Here is a 21565-nt window from a genome sequence, read left to right on the forward strand (position 1 = left end):
GTGAGTGAATGAACGAATGTTTGAATGAATGTTTGAATGAATGAATGAATGAAGGATGGCTGTCAAGAAACATTACACACCTAATACCAGGCGGCTCACAAGGGGCCAAAGGCCTGGGGCAGCGGCTTCCCTTTGAGGCCGTGAGAGATGCGTCTTGTAGCCGGATGTGACCTGTCTCCTCTGCAGGAACACTCGTCCCAGTTTCAAGGGACTGGGCATGGTGGCCCAAATCTGGGGGCCCAGGCCCCTTGCTGTCCCCGATAGTTTGGTTCTGGCGCTGGACAGGGCCGAGTTCAGACCGTGGCTTCCTCTTCTTTAGCACAGGGAAGCTCCCGGCACCCCAGTCACTGGCCCCTCCTCCAGAACACAGGGAGAATGCTTGCCTTCCTCGGGGGGCCCTGGCGATGTGCGAAGGTACGTGTTTGAGCGCAGCTTTTCACTTGTGAAGGTACAGTGGTCCCCCCTACCTACACTCTCGCTTTCCGCAGATTCTATTATTCACGGTCAACCACAGTCCAAAAATATTAAATGGAAAATTCCAGAAATGAACAATTTATAAGTTTTCAACTGTGCACCATTCCGAGTGGCATGACGAAGCCTCGGACTGTCCCGTCCGTCCTGCCCGGGACTTTGTCCCGCGTCTCCCCGCCCGTCAGTCACTTCTCGGCTTTCTCCGTGATCAGATCGACTGTCTGGGTATCACAGGGCTTGTGTTCACATCCTCCTTATTACACTCAACAGTGCTGCATTCACATGACGTTTAGTACAGTGTGTTCTAATTGTTCTATCTTATTATTAGTGGTTGTTCTTAATCTGTTACTGTGCCCAATTTACAAATTCAACATCATCGTAGGTACGTATGTGTGGAAAACAACAGTGCATGTGGGGTTTGGTACCATCTGTGGTCTCAGGCATCCACTGGAGTCTTGGAATGTACTCCCCATGGATAAGGAGGGGCTGCTGTACACTGAACGTCAGAGGGGATGTTTGGGCTCTGTATGGTGGGTGACAGGTTGCACAGGAGGTTTTGGAGCAGGGGGTGGCATGCTGCAGGCAAGCCTGTGGGGCCCTGGGCCACAGGGTCAGGGGAGGGGCAGGGAGGAAGATGCCATCGATCGGGAATTACACCTGCTGAGCCACATCACAGCCCAGGCCCCCCAGAGCTCTGACCTGCTGGGGAGACCCCCTCTCCCCGTCCCTGATCCCCACCGAAACCCATCGTGGTGCTTGCAAACACACCTGGTTTAATCCTCCGAACACTCTGTGAGCAAGGACAGGTTGCTGTTCCCACCTGCGGCTCAGAGAAGGGGCGTGGCTTCCCCATGGCACAGCTGCTGAACAGCAAACCTAGGATTCTAGGATTCGGGTCCTCCCACAGCGGGAGGCGGATCCGCTGGGTGGTCGGGAGGGGTGCAGGCATGGGGGTGCGAGGCCGCCACACCCCCGCGCTCGCTGCTCACCACTGTGTGGCCTTGCCCAGCCATCCTGCCCCCTCCCGCCTCGGTCTCCTCTGTGAAATGCGGTCCACAGCAGGTCTGTGTCCTGGCCAGGGTTGCTGAGGCAAAGTGCTCCAGGAGGGTGCCCTCCACACGTTCCCACTCATTTGTCACTGTCACCGCGATTTGAATTCCTTGTATTTAGGGGAGAGAGACATGGGGAAGCAAGCCCCTTGGGATGGGGTGGGGTCTGGGAGCAGCCGGTAAGAAGCTGCACTGGGGTTGCCCCCATGTCATCGTCTGGGCCCAGAAGTTGGGGGCGCCCGGGTCTTTAACATCCAGAGTCTGGGTTCCACTGCCGCCCCTCAGATGGGCGTGGGCAAGCCATTCGCCCCAGTGCATATCACGTGGTTATTCATGCCTGAGACTGCACTCAAGGCTTGCCTTGGCGAGCCCTCGGTCTGCAGAAGACTGAGCACAGCTGGCCTTTCTGTCCTGAGTGTGAGTCCTGCATAAGGACAAAGGACGGGGAGCAATTCTGCCCCGGGGAAAGGGGCGGAGCATCAGGGAGGCGCCCAGGCAGCCTCAACCAGCAGATCCTGTAGGTGCCTGAGATGACACTTGTTTGTCCTGATGCTGCGGTCGGGGGGGACAGGGACAGTCTTTCATCGTTGTTTATGTCATGTGGCTCAGCCCAGCACCCAGAGTGCTTTGCTGATGGGAGAGAAGGAGGGTGGCAGCCTCCAGCTGCACCCAGGCTGCCAGATTCCTGGCGAGCTCCGTCCTCGCTGGGGCGGCAAAGCCTTCCGTTCCGGGGGTGGGGTATTCGGGATGTTGTCAGTGGTCCTGGACATGAGTGTCGCCCGGGAGCGCAGACCCTCACCCCACCCCTAGCAGCCCCTCTCCATCTCCTGCAAGTCCCCAGGCCAGCGGGTGAGCCCAGGGCAGCCTGGACGTCCAGCCGAGGCCTGGCCGAGGAGCGGGGTCACCTGGGGAGGGCTGAGGCCTGGCAGAGCTCTGGGCAGGACCAGAGAGAGAGAGAGTAGAAGACTTTTCTCCTGAAATTCAAACAATTAGACAATCTGTTCTGGATCGATTTAGAAGCAGTGAAATGAAAAAAAATCAGAAAATATAGTGTGAAAGCTATTTTCTCTCCCTCGCAGTTGGGAAGAGGGATGAGCTGGAGTTTATTTGCGGACTGTCCGAGGCTGTGGCCGGGGCCCTTCACTCCTCACCATCCCCCCGCAACCCGTCCACCACTGCCCTCACCTGCTCAGTCTCCTGCTTCTTGTCCCTTCCGCCTCCACGCCCGGGGCTGGGCTGGGCAACCGGGAGGCTCAGAGGGGCATCAGGCCGGGCTCCAGCCTGGGGGGGCCTCAGGTGTGGACCAATACAGGCTCCCTGAGGGCGTCCCCCCTGGGCAGACGTGGGTGGGGGGCACGGAGCATGCCCTGCAAGCCAGACCGAGGCCTCTCCATGCCACGGACGGTGTGTCTGTCTAGTTCAGTCCTGTGTCCTTAGGGCTACGGCTGGAACTGGCACATAGTAGGTGCTCAGTGAGAGTTTCTTGCCCGAATGATGGATGGAAGAGGGAGAGAAGGGGGGGAGGGGCAGGAAGGAGCAGGAGGCACCCTGCTCTCATATGTCTGTTAGTGGCGGAGGTGGAGCTGGGACCAGATCTGCCACTCGGAGACCTCGATGTCCCCCACCCACCCTGTCCCTGAGGCCAGAATTAGGTCTGAGACATCTAGGGACCTCCCACGCCAGCGACCCCTCTCTTCCCAGGCATGGTCCCTTATGACACAACTCCTACGTTTAGTTTTTCATGACTTGAGCCAAATGCTGATTGTTTTAAAATAAGCATGTTCCGTGTGAGGCCAGACCAGCGTGGGGTGGGGTGGGGGGTGGGCAGGGGTACAATCCCTGCACCCCCCCGCCAGCTTTCCACAGCCCAAACTGTCCCCCAGAGGGAACGGGCTCCTGCGGGGCTGTGGCGATTTGAGTTCTGTGGCTGGAGGAGTTCAAGCAGGGGCTCAGTCTTGGGGACCTCCTCAGTGTGGGGGAGTGGGGGTTCTTGGGACTTGCCGGTTGCAAAAATGTTCTGGGCATCGAGAGAGGGGGGACTCCCGCTGGTTTGCTTTCGGGAAGAGGCATCTCTCTCCCCAGCACCACTTCCTCCCCAAACGGCCAAGGCCAAGAGCCCGAGGCCCAGGGGACAATACGTCAAATGCCCGTCCTGGGGCTGGACACGTCGTGGTGCTCAGGAAGTACTCTCTCCTCTTTACACTGTGCGGGAGGCCAGTTGGTATGTACGGCGTAAGTCTCGTTTGGGGTCGGCCTCTACAGCCTGGGGCCTGTGGACTCCAGTCCGGGGCAGGTCCCCCCGCTGACAGCGGTGACAGCGCCATAGCGTTGGAAACCCTGCGGCCCAAAGCGTCTAAGCCACGCTGGAGATGTGCGGGTGGTGCCGGCTGCGGCCAGCGTAGCATCGTGAGGGAGCCCTGTGCTAAGAATCGGGAGACCTGGGTGCCGGCTCGAATGACCTGCGTGCCCCCTGCCCCCCAGAAACAACAGCCTCTCTGAGCTTCTGTGTGTCTTCATCTGAGGGCCACTTCTCAGGGGCACATGCAACTCGCCTAAGAGAACGCAGAGCCAGCTCTAAGCAAACCCCGAGGACGAGAAGGGAAGGGGGGCCGCGTTTGCCTACCGCCTCCTGCCCCCCGTAGCATGGTCCTGGGCTTTGCATATATTGTCTCATTTAGTCCTCATGCCACCCACATGAGGCCGGGGTTAGCACCCCACTTTACAGGGAGAGGCCCAGATAGGCTATGTCACGTGTCCAGATCATAGGGCAGCTGAGTCCCCTCCCCCAGGCCAGCCTGCCCTTTTGGTGCTTGGTCCAGCTGTGCTGTGGCCACCGCCGGCACGAGCCCAGCACCCGCCTCCTTGTGGAACCCCACCCTCCGCGCCCCAGTCCTGACTGGGTGCCTCAGACAGGGCTCTTTCCTAAATGCTCTTGGATGTTACATTCTCGAAAGCGGATTAGACTTCCATAATACTGTTTATCTAGATGTCAACCTTTGCTATACAATGTAGCAGTTTCTCCCCATTATAAGCCATACTCAGTTTTGAAAAGCAGGAAGCCTACTATGGAGGGCTAGGGAGTCGCATTTGGCTCATGAGGGACCTGAGTGGTAAAGGCTCATCCTCCCAGCACCAGGCTCTGCCCCAAGGGACCGGGTGACCTGGTGGACCTCCCTGGCTGGGCGGGGCCTGTGCTCTTGGCTTAGCTCCCTGCTCCCTCTCAAGCATCTTCTGTGTCAAGTGGTCCACAGGGCCTACAACGGGGGTGGTCAGGGGACTCCAGCCCCTCCGTGGACGCTGGCGGACATGTTTATTAGTGATCCTTTTGTTTCCAAGGTGCAAGCTCAGGATCAGAATGGGTCTCTAATTTGGGATGGACAGGCCCAAGTGGGCTTCGACAGAGGAAATGCTGGCTGGTGCTGACTGTTGGGGAGGAACCCCAAGACTGGGAAAAGGAGGGAACAGACAGGAAGAGAAGGTTGCCAGCGAAATGGCTCAGAGCAGTTCATTCTGACTCCAGCCCAGCTCTCAGCCAGACACCTGACGACGCTTGGACGTGGTGACTTCAGGCTTGGGCTGGGCCTCTCCCCAGATCTCCTAAGACGATGCGACACTGCCGCCCCCCTACACTGGGATGAGGACTCAGAGAGTGTGTCTTAGGAGGCATGCACGAGAGGGGGTCTTTTCTCTCTCCTGGCCTCCACCCCTCACGCCCATCCGGTGGCTGACCACTCACTCTTCCTTGGAGATCGGCTGTGGGAGGGGACAGCAGAGAAAGGCAGCAAAGCCCCGTGGGGGACCTTGAGCTGGAGATGGCTGGGAAGTCTGGTTTGGAGTGCAACAAGTGTGGGGGGCCGGGGGCCTCGGGAGTGGAGATGAGTGGGAGGAGGCCACTGTCTGCTCAGGTCTGGGCGTGGGAGAGCTGGTGGCAGTGAACAGGGTTTGTTAAGTGCTCGGGGAAGATGGTCGAGAGCCACTTCCTGTTGCCTTTGGAAGCATCCTGTTTCCCCTGCTGTCTGGCCACTGCCTCTAGGGAGCCCTCCTGGGTGTGGAGCGTCTGGGGAAAGGCCGGGTCTGGCTCACTGCTGGCCAGTGCACCTAACCAGTGGGGCGGCTGACATTTCTGAGATGTGTGTCGGTCCCGGCCTGGCCCTCTGTGGCAGCTGCTGGCTCACCTGCACAGCGGCTTTGGTGCCAATTACAGGGAGTGTGAGCAGGAGGCTTGTTAACTCCCAGCTGTGGAACCGGGGCCAGGGGAGACGCGTGGACATGGGCCCTTCAGGCCAGTGGCCCGAGAAGTGTTGAGAGTGCCAGGTCGCAGTGGGGAGCAGGCGTGGTGCCATCCTTGTGGTCTCTGCTGCAGCCCTATTTGCATAATTTTGAAGTTGGCCTAAAGGCAGCTTCGCTTAATCACAGCTGACAAGTCTCTGGTTGCAACAGCAGCTGCTGCCAGTTAGCCATGTTGGTGCCACCGTTTGTTATAACTCGCTCGGCAGGCCCTCCCCCTGCGCCCCTACTGCCCAGCCCCCCGTATCAGACCCAGAAGGAACCCACAGGGCCCGTTAGCTGCCGCCTGCTCCCTGTACGTGCCCCGGCTCAGGGCTGCTCAGGCCTGCAGGTGCCCGGGGATGGCTTGGCATCGGGCCTCTGATTCGGCAGGCGGGTGGCCTTTCCAGCCAGACCCCAGGAGGTGCCCGGGTGCTTGTCTATGGACTGGACTTTAGAGTCAAGGCTGTAACTTTGGGTTCAAAAACTGGAGCTGCCTGGTTTGTTAATAAAGTTTTATTGGAACACAGCCTCAGCCACGTGCTCAGTATCGTCTCTGGCTTTCCTGCTACGCTGTCGGCAGAGCCGAGGCGTGGCAACCAGACCGGATGGCCCACAGATCTGATGACGTCTGCTGTCTGGCCCTTTACGGAGAAAGTCTCCTGATCTAACTCAGTAGTTCTCAGATTGAGCGTGCATCAGAATCCTCCTGAAAGCTGGTAAAGGTGCACATTCCTTGCCCCCCACCCTGGACCTAATCCGACAGGTCCAAGGGGCTGAGCGGGGGTCGAGCCCAAGTGTTCAGGCCGCAAGCTCAGATCCCTGCCTTCCGGTTCTGGTTCTGGTTCTGTACAGGCCAGAGGCAGGAGGGGACGCCCCTGACCTTGGTAAGCACTGCACGAAGCTCACCCCATGTTTACGGTTCTGAGTAAACCCTCACCCTCACCCTCACCCTGACTTTATGCCGGTTTCTCTGCCGGGAACACCCTCTTACTCAAGCTTCAGGAGTCCACTGCCAGTCCCCTGGACCGAGGTGACCCGGCTCCTCCACAAACTAGCTGGGCGACCCAGGATACGTTACTCACACGCTCGGGGCCTCAGTTTCCTCGTCTGTAAATTGAGGATAATCGTAATTCTTTCTGATCATGATGATTAAATGAACACCCAACCCCATCAGGCCGGGTTAGGCAGCTCCCCTGGGCTCCCACAGCCCTCTGGTTCCCCCTCACGGCACCAGCCGCTCTGTGCTGCCGCTGTTCCCTGGACCATGGCGAGGTAAGGGGCACCCAGGCCAGTCAGCACTCTGTCTGCCCGAAGTACAGCACTCACGTCTCAGAGCCCAGGAAGGAGGTCTGTCTCTGGCCCAGCTCAGGACAGGCAGGCGATGGGAGGGAGGGAGAGGGAGCTGGCCTCCTGGGTGGCCTGGCTTTAAATGCCACTCATGGCACTGGCCATGACAGAAATGCAGCTAAGGGCATGGCAGAGGGACCGAGATGTGGCTGTAGAGGCCAGTGGACCCACTGATGTGTCTCCCACAGCAAGTGGAATGGGCAGCCCTCCCTGGCAGGGAGCTTCTCTGCTTCTGGTGGGGATGGGCTGGAGGGGCCATGAGAGGCGATGACAGCCGGGAGGGTCCACCCGGCTCTAGCGTCAGGGACGCTGGGCTCTCTGTGCCTCGTTTTTCTTCCTCAGAGGGCTGCCGTGGGGACTGAATGCAGTCACGCACCCCCCTCACAGGGCAGGGCATGGCACGGAGCCAGGGCTCAAGCAGTGGTGTCGCTGACCCACATTTGACCAGTGCAGCCAGCCTCAGGGCCTCGGGAGGGACTCTCACACACACACACATGCACACACACACACACGGACACATGCAGGCACGCGCACGCACGGACACACGCACGCATGGAAGCGTTAGCCCAGGTGTGGGCCCCCGAACCTCAGGTCGGCCCCTTTCTATTGGTGAGACCTCTCGGGGACTGTCCTCAGCCGGCTCACCTGTGAGGTGGGATTCTCGTGGGGGTGCCGTGTGAGTCTCGTGGGGGTGCCGTGTGGGACGACACAGAGGCAAATAGCCTGGCAGCGGGAACAGTCCTCAGGTGGCCGCCCAGGCCACAGCTCTCTCCAGCTCCCCAGCCCCCACCCCACCGCACCCCAGAGGGACAAGCTGAGTTCCCTCCGCACAGGCAGGTCGCCAGCGCTGGGAAACGCTCCTTTGCCTATACAAGGCCTGCCCGAGTCACCCTCCTTTCATCGGGGTTTAGGACTGATAACGATGGGGAGTGAGGAAGGCCAGCAGCCTCGGACAGCCAGGGTTTCTGGCCTCTGAGTCCCAGAGCTGAGCAGCTAAGAAGTCCCCAGGTCCACACCACGCACAGGTGCAGGTGCAGGCTTCTTCGGGGAGCGAACCCCTGCTGAGCTAAGCCAGGAGCCGGGGTTCCTGTGTGCGGGCCCCGGTGAAGTCTGTGCCAGACGAGGGAGAAGAGCAGGCTCCGAGCAGAAGGCTGGGAGCCCTGCGGGGGCACACAGATGCTGGCGCTGGGCCACCTGCTCGCGACCCTGCTGTGTGACCTCGGGTGAGTGGCTGAGCATCTCTGTGCCTCAGGGTCCTCATGTCAAGAGCCTAGCACAGAGGGTGGGTGGGAATAGAGGGTCGGATGCTCGGAACAAGCTTCGTGCTTCACGGACTGTTGAGGAGGGAGGGCAGAGGGAGTGGGGGGAGGCGCGTGAAGGTCCCATCTCGACCAACTCCAGCTCCCCGCCCAGCCCCCACCACGCTCTCCCTTAGCTCCTTCCCAATTCAATTAGCCTGCCCGCCCCTGCCCGGTGACCTCTGCAGCATGCACAGCACGCCAGTCTCCTCCCCCACCCCAGGTCCCTCTCCTGTGTACACTGGCTGGCCAGGCAGAAGACAGAGGCCACCACAGAGACCATGGCTGGCTGCTGTGGGAGCTGGGCCAGTGCCTCCCGGCCTTGCCTCCCCCATCAGATGAAAGCCCACCGATGCACAGAAGTGCCTGGCACACAGTAGGTGCTCAAATGGCTCACCCCTCTCCACTTCACTTTCCTCGTGCCCGCCGCCTCCTCACTGAGAGGACCGCGACCCTCGCTTATGGCGGTTCTCATGGATCCGGTCCTCGTGGGTCATGGGGCAGGCCCTGTAGAGGCCCGTCAGAACCCGCCACGTGCCAGGAGCGCTGCCTTGGGCCCTGCCTGCTGCTCCTGCCTCATCTCCTCCCCTCCCTCCCCTCCTGGCTCCCGTCACGCTGGCCTCCTCCCCAGCTCGGTCCTGCCTCTTGGCCTTGCACGTGCTAGGCCGGCGTGCTGTCTTCCCAGCCAGCCCTCGCCGGTCTGGATAAGGCCTGCTTACCTGTCGACTTCAGCTTCCTCGGAGCGCCCCGACCCAGGTGGGGTGAGGGCCCTTGGGCAGGCGGGGATGGACGAGTCACAGCCCGAGGGCATTCGGTTGGCTTCGCGGGGACGCGATGGGTCAGCTCAGCCCACCGCAGTGTCTGCCGTCCCCAGTGCGGTGAGAGCCTCGCTTCACACTCGGTGAGGAATGAATGAGTGAATGAGCGAGGCCTCCATCACCTCCTCGGCCCCTCCCGACACCCCTCGAGGTGGGCGCGTTGTCCACATTTACAGATGGGAAACTGGCCCCCGTTCTCCTCCACGAGGGCGGGTCCCCGGGCCGGGGCCCCTCACCCGCCAGGGAGAAGCACGGCCGAGAGCCTGGGTCACCGAGGCTCCCTCTGACGGGCGTCCCGCGGGCCTGTCTTTCCTCTTCCCGCTGACAGTTTAAGTGATTCACTCTTCGTGTGGCGTTTTGTGTTCCTCCGGTGGGGGAGAATGCCTCTGGGAGCTCCAGGGTTGTTTTATCTCCATGGCGCAGCCAAATAACGGGGGAGAACAGAGAGAGGCAGAGGGTGCCAGCTTCCAAGGGCCGGGCGGCGTCCTCTCTCAGCTGGGCGGAAGCTGCTGGGTGCGGGTGCCGCTCGCCCTGTGGCCTGGCGGGGCCCCGAGGACACAGTGGAGCGTCCATCCGGGGCCTCGGCAGGCAGGGGGCCGTGGAAACGAGCCAGAGTTGGAACTTGAACCCAGAGCCCAGCAGTTGGGTGGGTGTTGCTGAGGGAAGGAGGCCCTTCCGGGGATGACGGTGGTGGTAGCCTGCACGCCACCGCAAGTGTGACACCCGTGTCGACACCCCACACTGCAGTCTGCAGAACACACTTCTCCCTCCCCAAACGACCCCACCTGGCGCGGGAACAGTGGGGGTCAGGGGTGCAGGTGCAGAGCTCTGAGCCATTCCCCCAGAACCCTTTAGGTAGGGTTTCTTGGCTGGAGCCTGAGGTCACCCTGGTGGTGGCAGTAAAGCTGAGACCCTGTCCCCGTGTGGGTTTCACCACGGACTCTGCCCAGGTCTGAAAGTTTGCGCTTTGCAGCTAAGCAGACGTGGCATCCAGACCGGTGAGTGCCGGTGGACATTTACTCAGCACCTACTGTGTGCCAAGCACAGTGCGGGGAGACAGAGACACGGAGTCACCCCCGGGAGGGGCTTGTACCAGGCGGGGAAGCCACCGCCCAGCAGGTGGGCAGGAGGACGTCTGTGCTGACTAAGGGCACATGTCCAGCAGGAGAGGAAGCGGTTCGCGGGCGGCGAGGAGCTTGGGTCGCGGGCGGCGCGGGGCTCGGGTCACGGGCGGCGTGGTGTTCGGGTTCGTGGGTGGCGTGGCATTCAAACACCCTTTCATTGGCTGAGGCCCACGGCAGCCTCTCAGCCACCTGAACCACTGGCTTTGGAGCGACGGTGGTCAAATCCGGGGGGAGCCATTTATGGGGCCCTTGCTGGACGTGGTGCTTCCGGTCCTTTCCATCTTCCTTCAGCACCCCAGCAAGGTGGGGGCCCGGTGCCCATTTCACAGATGAGGAAACTGAGGCCAGTGAAGTAACTTGGCCAGAATATCCAGCTAGTAAGGGGCAGGGCCCGCATCCAGGCCAGGAGAGGTCGACTCCGAAGCCTGGGCCGTCACCCGGCACCCGGCACCCGCTGTGGGCCCCTGTTTGGAGTCAGACAGACCCGACCTCAGATCACAGCCCCGCCACCTCTTAGTTCCGGGCAAATCACTTACCCTCGCTGAGTCATGCTTTATTATCTGGAAAATGGAGCTCCATTTATTCACCTATCCAACACGAGTTTCCGAAGTGCCTACTATGTGGGTGAGGGGCTGATGCAGGGCTGGGTTCCAGCTGGGGGCTCGGCTCACGGTGACCGTCACCGCTGGCTGTGCAGCCCAGAGCCCAGGCACTCGGGGGGCCGTGTAGCTGTCCGACCTGTGTCCGTCCTGCGTGCGTGTGCTCCAGCCACCTCCCCGCCACCCGCCGCTCCCTCCTGCAGGCACGTGAGGTCAAGATGACACACTCTGGTCTCGCTTCAGACAGGTGTCGTGCCTCCCGAAGGCTTCCCGAAGGCTTCAGAGCGAGATTTCATTACCGCTAAGTGGATGTTATCCAGAAAACAGGAGTTCACACACTCGGGATGAGGCGCCACCGCCCCGGAAAGGCCCTGGGAACCGGGAGCTTGCCGGATGTTAAACAGCACCCCGCTGATACGCGTGTGCTTGTGCGCGTTTGCATGTGCATGTGCACACGTGTGCCGCCTGGGGTGTGAACACGCTCATCCGTCTATGTAGACAGGGCACAGGAGCAGAGCATGGGGTCTGAATCCTGGCTCGGGCCCTCGCCCTGCACCTGCAGCCTGGGGAGGTGATCGTGCAGCCCGGGGTGCGGGCGGAAGTGGGAGACGTCCACTCAGCACACTCCGCGGCCCAGGGACTACTGGCCATCAGCGGCTGTCTCCCCGTACCTGTCTGCAAGGTCCCAAAGGGCCCTGCCCTTGTTTCATTGTTAATTCGCAGTGCTCGTACTAGTACCAGTGATAATAAGAAGAAGTGTCCAAGTAGGAGAGGGGAAGGGTGTCCCAGGCATGGGGAACAGCATGTGCAAAGGCCCAGAGGAGAGAAGGGTCCTGGAGGGCTGAGCTTGAGGAGCAGAGACAGTGAGGGGCGGCAGCAAGGGGCCTGAGGAGTGAGCGTGGACTTGGAACCGCCAAGGCTCCTAGGGAGACAGGCGGGTGGTCGGGTGGGTACCTCGGAAAGCTGGCCTTGGGGGCCACCTAGGACCTGGGTTAGCAGAAGAGGTTGGGACAGAGACTGCGAGTGGCAAGGAGCCATCACCCCAAAAAGGCACTTTCTGAGCACCCACTTTGTGCTAGTCCTGTTTCAAGTGCTTTGATTGTCACAGGATTCTACGAATTAGATATAATTTTTATCCCCATTCTAGGGCCAAGGACATTGAGGAGACATGTCACAGGTCACATGGAGTGTGATTACAAAAGGTAGAACCAGGACTTGGCCCCAGGCAGTGTAACCCCAGCCCAGGGGCCCAGCTTCCAGGCTCTGCTGCCCTTGACGTGGTCCAGGCAAGAGGTGATGCGCTTGGCCACGCCCAGGGGATGGCTGGTGGCCGGGAAGGGGTGGGCCTGACCCCGAGAGAGATTGTGGAATCTCCAGGCCTCCAGACCTGAGGTGTCCATGGCACTGAGACTCTCCCCGCACCCTCCCCGCCTCTGCCAGCCTGCCGGCCCGAAAACAGGTCTGTTGTTGTTCCCGCTGGGGTTTAATTCATCTTCCCCGGCTCTGTTTCTCTTCACATGCCCTCCTTCCTCTCCTCTCCAGCCTCGCCAAATTCGGTGTTTAAAAATAATCTTCAAATTTGGGAACAGCAGTCCCCAGCTGACCCGGGGGGTGGACCACAGAGGTTCGTGCCCGACTCGTGATTCTGGATGCGGTCAGAGCTCAGGAGAGTCCTACTCATCCCAAATGTTCTTACAGTTATTTGAGTTTTATTGTTGGCCGTGAGCTACCATTATGGGCAGTTTACCAATTTTCAAAGAAATAGAACCCGGATGATAAATCTAATCTGTCTGTGGTATATGTGCTTTCAGGGGGCCTCGGGAGGCCCCGGAAACTCACACTGTGACGGGAGGGAGAGTGAGTTTGGGGGCTGGGTTGACCTCCCGTCTGAGCTGCTGAGTGGCTGCGTGACCTTGGGCAAGTCACTTCGCCTCTCTGAGCCTCAGTTTTGTCTTTACGAGATGATGTACCTCACCAGGCTGATGGGGGGTGACCTGAGATAACACAGCGGACAGCTCCAGTACCTGCGACAGGCAAACGCTAGACCCCGGGCGGCAGCCCCTGAGGCTACAGCACCCACGGCAGGGCCAGGTGGAGTGAGGGTGCTCACCCTTCCAGCCCCCTTGCCTGCAGCTGCTGGAGCAGCTTCCTGCAGACATCACCTGTGGGGTTCCCAGGTGTTGGTACCTGACAGTGTGGCACATCTTCCTCACCTGAGCTCCCAGCCCCTGCGTCCAGGTCTCTCCCTCCACAGACTCCACGGAGGGGCCAATGTGATGCCCTTGGCCTTGCGAATGTCAGCACTATTGATCCCACGGTCCCCGAGGCCGCCCCTCGTGGAAACCCTCCAGGGCCCATAGCCAGTGGGTACCGCGGCCGTGGAGCCCCTGACCCAGCGAGGGCGGGGCCCTGGCTCGCAGACGTTGCTGCCTTGGATGTTAGAAATGGAATTTTATGTAACTTCCCAGACACTCGTGCAGCTTTTCTCCCACTGCAGAGTCGGCCTTCAGTTCTGGCACCAGACCTGCCTTGGGGGCCTGCAAGGGTGTGGGGGGACAGCACCGCCAACCCAGACGCTCCCCACCCCAGCCTTGGTCCAGCAGCCCTAGTGGTGGCCGAGGACACTGAGCAGACCACAGGGAGTGCACTGCTGGACAGGGGGACCGACTTTGCGTTGTGGCAGGGTACACCTGCGGTGGGGTACGCCTGCGGTGGGGTACGCCTGCGGTGGGTACGCCTGCAGCCATACACCCACAGGTGACCGTGAGGCTCACAGCAGACCCCGAGGTCACTGTGGCTTCAGCCACCCCCCATCCCACACAGGCCTCAGGGCTTGGGGCTGGTGGCGGCTGGCTGGGCTTCTCATCCAGTCTGTAGGAACCAGGATCCCAAGCTTCGTGACCATCACCCCACCTGGCCAGGCCCTAGCACTACCAAGCACACACGGTAGAGCCGGTGAGCATCTCGCCCAGGGCACCCGAGGGCAGGGGCTTTCTTTGTCCGTGTTCTAAAACCTGGCCCAGATCCTGTTCAACAGTGAGGGTCGGTGAGTGGATGTCGAGAGAACCAGTGAATGAATAAAGGAATGAACATATTAATGAAAGAAGACAGGGAATGTGCCAGGCCTTGGTAGAGGGACAAACTTCTTCCAGTCGATGGAACCAAGGCAGGCTTCCTGGAGGAGGTGATGTTGGAGCAGTTCTAAGACGGTGCAGGATTTGGACTCACAGGAGTGGAGGGAGGGCAGCACAGGCAGGAGCGACAGCCTCCCCCACCCCAGTATATGCAGGGCTTTGTAGGGAGTGGGAGCAGCAGGAGGGGAGGCTAGGCACGCGGCAGAGGTGGTGTTCCCTCCCCCTGACATTCATTCAACAAACTCACCAGCTCTCAGACTCGAGCCTCAGCTCTAAAAGTGGGGTGGCCCCACCCTACAGGGGCCAGAAGGGCCCGGAGTCTGGAGACCCATCTCTGCCCTCCAGTGGGCCTCTGCCTCCCCGTCTGTAGAATGGGGCCAGAGGGGCCGGGGGGGCCGCCACTCCCCACGGCCCGCAGTGCGTCTTCCAGGGCCGATCCCCAGGTTCCCCGCAGAAATCCTTTCTTAAGCACTTTCGAGTGCTTTAATCTCCTTCATCCTCCCAGGAGGGCCCTGAGGGAGGCTGGGAGGACGCCCAGGCTCAGAGCAATTAAGCAGCTTACAGTCCGAGGGGCAGAGCCTGCCGCTTCGGGGTGGGAGCCGAGAGACCTGCTGGAGAGAGAGGACGGCCGGCCCCGAGGCCCGCCACGGCCCGCCACCTGTCTCCAGGAGTAATCGCCGTGGAAGGCGTTTCGGCTTTATCCACGCAATAGTCCCCTTTTCTTATTACGGCTCAAACTTCAGAAGAGCTCCCGGCACCCGTGGTCCTTGGTGTTACCCGCTGCCCGTGCTGCAGGTGATACGACCGAGGCCCGGAGAGCAGGGCCAGGGCCAGATACTGAGCTCCCTGGGCTCGGGCTTGAACCCGGCCCTGTCTCCTTGCTTGGGAGACACCAGCCTCCGGTGGCATTCTGCTCTGCCTGCCGTCGAGCGGATTGCAAAGCTGCCTGGGGCCTGGCTGGTGTCCCTGGGCTCTATCTGACCAGGTTTCCAGTGCTTGATGACGAGGACAAGCCTGCTTCTAGGTAGTCCCCGGGGCCCGCCCAGGGCCAGGCCCAGCGGCACCTCGGGCCAGTCTGGGCTGTCACAGGGGCCCACTCCTGTGGTCTGTGCGGGGCCCCACCCAGTGTCCTCTTTCAGACCCGTGTTCTCTGGCAGCAAATCTGCCGTGTGTGCCTCTCTCTGACCATCCTCCAAGAGGGGGATTAGGGCCTCCCCAAGGGGGATACAGGGTGGCATTGGCACCAGAACCAGGACGGAGGAGGCGGGGAGCCCGCAGAAACCCGCTCTGCAGATGGAGGGGCAGCCCAGCCAGCAGGGCCCACGGGGTCTCCGCAGAGGTGATGCAGGCTCTCCAGGTGCCCACCACCCTCACATCAGACCCTGCGTGTCCCCCCTGCCTCAGTGGCAGCCCGAGCCCCTCCTGGGGCAGCCAGCCCCGTGTGAGGGTGTGTGGCAGGGTCCTGCAGCTACCAGAACCGGGCACATCAGATGGGACGCTCACACAACTGTAATCACAGCCCGGAGGCTGGCGTCTGAGGTCAAGGCCAAGGTGTCCACAGGCTGCCTCCTTCCGGGAGCTCTGGGGGAGACTGTCCAGGCCTCTCCCCTAGTTTCTGGGGGTTTGCCAGTGACCTTTGGGGTTCACTGTCCTGTGGACTCATCGCCCCAATCTGTCTCCACCTTTGTATGGCTTCTCCCTGCATGAGCGTCTGTGTCCAAGTTCCCTCTTTACGTGGACGCCAGCTGTGTCGGGTGACGGCCCGCCCCGCTCCAGTGTGACCTCATCTTAGCTAATCACACCTCGACCACCCCGATTCCAAATAGGGCCCTGCTGAGCTACCGGGGGTTAGGACTTTAACACGTGAATTTTGGGGAGACACAATCCATGCACTATAATGGGGTGCCATGAGGGTGGCACGCAGTACCTCGTTGGGCCCAGAGTAGGTGCTCAGCAGATTCACTCCCATCCTGCATCTCTGCCCCTCCCCGCCGGCCCCGCCGGCCTCCCATGCTCCCACCTCAGGGCCTTTGCACTGGCCGCTCCCTGGTCTGCCGCCCTCTTCCTCCTGGCTCCCACCTCTGCCAAGTCTGCCCAGCTGTCACCTGTGAAGCGAGGCCACCCCAGCTGCCCTGTCCAAAGCCGCTCCCACATCACCACTCTGCGCCCACCCCCCACGCCTCGCTTTATTTCCCTCGTAGCTTTTTATATTGTGGTAAAATATATGTTGCGTGCAGTTTACCATTTTAACTATTTTTAAGTGCACCGTCCGGTGGCACGCGGTACATCCACACGGTTGTGCAGCCGTCACCACCATCCATCCCCGGAACTCCTCATCACCCCAAACCGAAACTGCCCCCTTTAAACACTGACTCCCCACCCCCCTCCCACAGCCCCTGGTGGCGGCATTCCACTCTGTCTCTGAATTTGACTGTTTTTGGTCCCTCGTGAGGGGGTCCCTAAAAGACAGGGTTTCCTTCCTTTTTAAGGCCGAATAACATTCCGTCGTCTGGCTGGACCACGTTTCGGTTTTTCCCCGCCTCCGTTGGTGGACACCGGGGTCGCTTCCTTCCTCCGGCTCTTGTGACCCCGGCTCGTGCTGCTGTGAACCTGGGGGCGCAGGTGTCTGTTTGGGTCCCCGCTTTCCGTTCTTTGCAGTGCATCCCCAGGAGTCTCGGAGCGTTTTGAAATTTCATCTGTCTGTTTGTCCCATCAGCCTCCCCCGCTGGGGCGCCAGCCGGGGAAGGAGCAGTTTCTGTGAAGTTCTACTTCGGGTCTGTTTAGTTTGCTGCTGTGCCCCTATTGCCTGGCAGGCACCTGGCCTGATGCACACTTAACGGAAGTCGCCATTAGTGACAGGGCAGGAACACCTGGGTCCTGCGAGCCCCCGGAAGTGCGGGCGCGCCAGCCGGCCGTCCCCGTCCCCGTATGCTCGCCCTGCCCACCCGCCTCGCCCCCCCACCACCATCCCCACCCCCTGAGAGGCCTGGCCCCCCTTGGATTAAGTCTCATTTTGCTGTGACAAGAAAAGGAGGCGACAGTTGACTGGTGGGGGAAGGTCATTCATTCCAGAAAGGAAATTGGATGGCGCGTTTCCATCCTCCACGGCCGGGCCCCGGCTCCCGGCAAACTCACGGCCCTGCCCGCGCCGCGTCCCCCGCTGTGGGCCATGCAGCCGGAGCCTCCAGGCCGCCCACACCCGCCTCTGCTGGATCTCGTTACACAGGCAGCTCTGGACGGACCGATGCAAGCCAAACGATGACCGTTTGTGGCCAGCGGTCCTTGAATGTGCTCACCGCTCTCTCGCTGCTGATCCCGGCAGGTAGGGCCTCCTTGGGGGTCCCGCGGGAGGAGGAGTCATGGGGGGCAGATAGTCCGTCCTCGGGGTCAGGGACAGCCCAGCTGGGATTCTGGGCCTGACAGGGGCTTCCCCTAGTCCCCTGCCCCATGGGCATCCCCCTCGTGAGGAGCTGCTGAGCACTGAGAACCTACTGTGGCACTTCCCAGCACCGGGGCTCTGCCCAGTGCGCACCTGTGGGAGGCCTTTAAGAATTCTCCCCCAGAAAGTCAGTCCCACCCCAATGTACGGATGAGGAAACTGAGGCTTGCGGAGGGCGCTGACTCGCCTGAGACAACGCGTCTCGTGAGGGGCTAGGATTCTAACCCCAGCAGCGCCATGACGGGCCCTCGGCTCCCAGCACCCACCGGCCTTCTAGGCTGTCCCCATGACCCTAGCTGGGGCCGCAGGTGGGCTCTCGATCTCCTATTTACAAAGACGAGCAGAAACCAAGTCATCCGGTTGCTCCACACAAGACCCGGCCACCCGGAGGAGCCCGCCCCAATCCCGGCAGCCGGGCGTCCCCAGCCATCCCCGCGTGGCTCAGCCTGCTCAGAGCAAGGTGCCCACTCTCTGTCTGTCTCTCTGACTTTCCCTGCATCTCTGACTCTCTCTCCCTCTTTCTGTCTCTACGTCTGCTCCGTCTCTGTCTCTCTCCCTCCCTCTCTGTTCCCATCTCCGTCTGTCTCTCTCTCTCTCTCCCGCTCTGTCTCTGTCCGTCTCTCGATCTTTCCCTCGGCCCCTCACGCCCCTTGCTCATTTCCCGTCCCCAGCATGTCATTCCCCTAGGCCAGTGGGTTGCAAACCCACACCCATCAGCACCCCTAGCAGGACCCCCATGCCCTGTCCAGCGCTCTGATTCAGGTCCGCCGAGGGGCCTGAGAACCAGCGTTCCTGCCCAGTCCTCAGAGGGTGTGCGAGTCAGGGACCACACCTCGAAACCGCTGCCCTGAGCCTCGGTTTTCTCCTCTGTGCGGTGAGAGCACCCAGACGAAATGAGACGGCGTAGCCACCTCATTTCACTACGTGAGACGGGGCATACTTAGTGACCTCCATGCCCCAAAAGGGGGTCTTCCGTTTCCCAAGGTCGAGGCTGAGAAGGGGGCCCGGAGCCGCCCTGACTCCTGAAGCACTGGGTCCCTTGTCCCGCGGTGGTTGTGCCCATCCCCCCACCCCCATGGCAGAGGGTGCTGGACCTTGGGGACGGGGCAGAGGATTTCGCAAGGCCGCCCAGGCTGCCCACCAGCCAGCGTGCCCAGCTGGGACCCTCCTCGGGCGGCCCCGGCGGGTGCGGGAGCTGTGTGGGCTGCATTCTAATCGCTTCTCACGGAGACAGCTTTCAACGAGCTGGAGGAGCTTGTGCCTTTGTGGTTGGAGAAATGTATTCAGCCGACGAGGCCCCTTTTCAGCGATACAAATTAGATACAGCGATCCCTTTTATGAAGATACTAATTAAGCTGGAGACAGCGGCTCCAGGTTTTTTTCCATTGTTATATTTGCTCAGGCTTTCTCTCCTGTTTATCAGCATCAGCAGGACTGCAGCATCGGTGGCTGAACAGGAGCCTGCCTCCCGGGCTAGGGCAGCTCCCAACAGGGAGGCGGGGGCGGCTGCGGCAGGCCCCTGGGGACCTCTGGGTCTAGGCCACTGCTTTAGTAGAAACCAAGGTACGGAGGGTACAGCCTTTCTCCACAGTGGGGACCTGGCACCCAGGCCAGTCCCTCCCCAAGGCCAGTCCCTCCCCACCATCCACACAGCAACAGAGGTTTTTAAAGCCGGCTTCCACATGCGGGCAGGCCCAGGATGGATTCCCACCCACCACCACTTACCGGCTCAGATAGTCACCGTAGATCCCAGACTGGCCTGCTACGGTGGCCAAGTGGATCAAACGAGATGGCGCCTGTGAGGCACATAGTAGGTGCTCAGTTGATATTTCAACTGCAGAGCCACAGGAGGCTTCAGAAATAGCCCTCAGTTGATATTTCAACTGCAGAGCCACAGGAGGCTTCAGACATAGCCCTGCCCCCAAGGAGCCCCCAGTCTGGAGGTCACAGTGTAAGTAGGGCTGTGACTGAGAGAGGCCCGGAAGGTGATGGGAGCCCAGAGGCGGCTTCCTGGCAGAGTGAGGCTTGCACTGGACCCCCAAGGAGAGGAGAGGCAAGCAGGACCCTAGAAAAGACCGACCAGGCCCCACCCCTGGCACTTGTAGACTGGCGAGGGTCTTGGGCAGCTGGGCTTGGTGAGGGACCCCACTGAGGCTGGCGACTCTGTCTTCCAGTCCTGTCCGTGCATTTCCGGGTCTGTGAGCCATACACGGACCACAAAGGCCGCTACCACTTTGGCTTCCACTGCCCTCGGCTCTCGGACAACAAAACCTTCATCCTTTGCTGTCACCATAACAACACGGTTTTCAAATACTGCTGCAACGAGACGGAGTTCCAGGCGGTGATGCAGGCGAACCTCACGGCCAGCTCCGAGGGCTACATGCACAAGTAAGTGCCACGCTCGGGCCACAATCCCACTGCCTTGGGCCCCAATCAAGGCAGGGTGCCGGCCAAACACCCCACCCCCTGGGGCAGCTGTCGAGTGAAGGATGGGTGGGCCTGGAAGGAGTCTGGAGAGTCTTCAGGTAACCAGGTTTTCTGGCCTGTTCTGCCCTCCGAGCGTTAGCTTTCTTATCTGAGAAATGGGCACATGATGCCTATACCTCTCGGGACTGCGGCGAAAGTTAAATGAGGTCGAGTCTGTGGAACCCGTCAGGCAAAAGGTGCTTGGGCCTGGAATAAATGAGACCCAAGTCCCTGCCTTCCTGCCTATTTGTTCAACAAATATTGATTGACACTCTTGACCTGGAGATCAGTCCAATGCATCCCCTTTCCTTAAGGTGATTGAAACACGTGAGACCAGGACCACGATAAAGGAAGAGGGGTTTCCCAGCAGAAAAGCAGTAGGAATATACTAAAATCGAAACGGCACAAATTTCTCTCACTATGAGGGAAACCGATCGTCTTTACCCATATTTGAGAGACATTCGTATTTCTTTCATTGTGAGCTAGCTGTTTATGTCCTTCGCCGTTTTCCTGTTGAAATTTTGGCCGTTGTATTATTTGTTCACATGAACTCTTTATATATGAAGGAAAGATGCATGACAAATATTTTCTTAGCGTGTCTTCGAATCGTGATTTTTTTCTCATGCTTAATTTTTAATTGTTACCTAATCAGATTGTACCTTTTTTTTTCAATGTCTTCCGGGTTTTGTAGGGTACTGCGAGAGGCTTTCCCTACTCTGAGATCATTAAAAATTCCCTCGTGTTTTCTTTTACTTCTTTTCTGTTTTAATTTTTTGCCTTCGAATCTTCGATCGGTCAGAAATTTATTTTGATGTAAATTTTGAGGTAGGAATCAAAATTTATGTATTTTCCCAAACGGGTAGCTACTTTTCCCAATACCATCCATTGAATTGTCCATCTTTTCCCTGATGTGAAATGCAAACTTATTATATCCTATTATATACTAAATTTAACTATTAAAGTGTTAAGTACTGAGTACTAAGTATTAAATTCCTTGGTCTGTCTATCTCTGTGTTAGCATCTGATATGTTCACCACTACGGCTGTAGCTTTGAATATGTTTGAAAGTCTTCTCCATCTATTTCCCTGGCTTTTTTGCCACAGAACTCCATAAGAATGTAATATAGTGGCAAAAAAAAAAAAAAATCCAGTTAGTATTTTCTACTGAGATTGTGTTGAATTCATAAATTAATTCAAGGAGAATTGACTTTTCATGTCGCTGAATCTTCCTATCCAGGAATACGATATGTCTTTCCATTTGTTCAAATTTTCTTTCATAGAATTTTGGAGTTTTCTTCATATAGATATTGCATAGATCTTTTACATTTATTCCTACTCATTTCTTTTTATGCCGCTATTATAAATAGGGTCTTCTGCCACTTTACTGAAATTTCTCATCTTTGTAATACTTTTTCAGTTGATTCTCATAGGTTTAATTATGCCACGTGCAAACAATGGTAACTGTCTCTTCTCCAATTTTTGTGCCTTGCTTCTTTTTCTTGTCCAATCGTGTTGTCGAGCACCTCTAAAACAGCCTTTAAAGTTGTCAGGG

At 59.1% G+C, this 21565-nt stretch overlaps 1 protein-coding gene across 2 annotated transcripts in view; it reads left to right on the forward strand.

Annotated features, from left to right (window-relative positions):
* SHISAL1 (shisa like 1) overlaps positions 1-21565 on the forward strand; it is a 64544-nt gene that overhangs the window by 8293 nt on the left and 34686 nt on the right. Inside the window, exons 2-3 of one of the 2 annotated variants that reach the window (XM_039863224.1) lie at positions 17336-17431; positions 19723-19936. In XM_039863224.1, coding sequence (XP_039719158.1) covers positions 17368-17431; positions 19723-19936 — 278 coding nt within the window. In that variant the 5' untranslated portion in view covers positions 17336-17367. Of the gene's footprint in view, positions 1-17089; positions 17432-19722; positions 19937-21565 lie in introns of those variants that run through there. The other variant, XM_039863223.1, reaches the window with a different exon arrangement.

This window comes from Pteropus medius, unplaced genomic scaffold, assembly GCF_902729225.1.
Source record: "Pteropus medius unplaced genomic scaffold, Ma_sr-lr_union100, whole genome shotgun sequence".
In the NCBI taxonomy this organism is placed as follows: Eukaryota; Metazoa; Chordata; class Mammalia; order Chiroptera; family Pteropodidae; genus Pteropus; species Pteropus medius.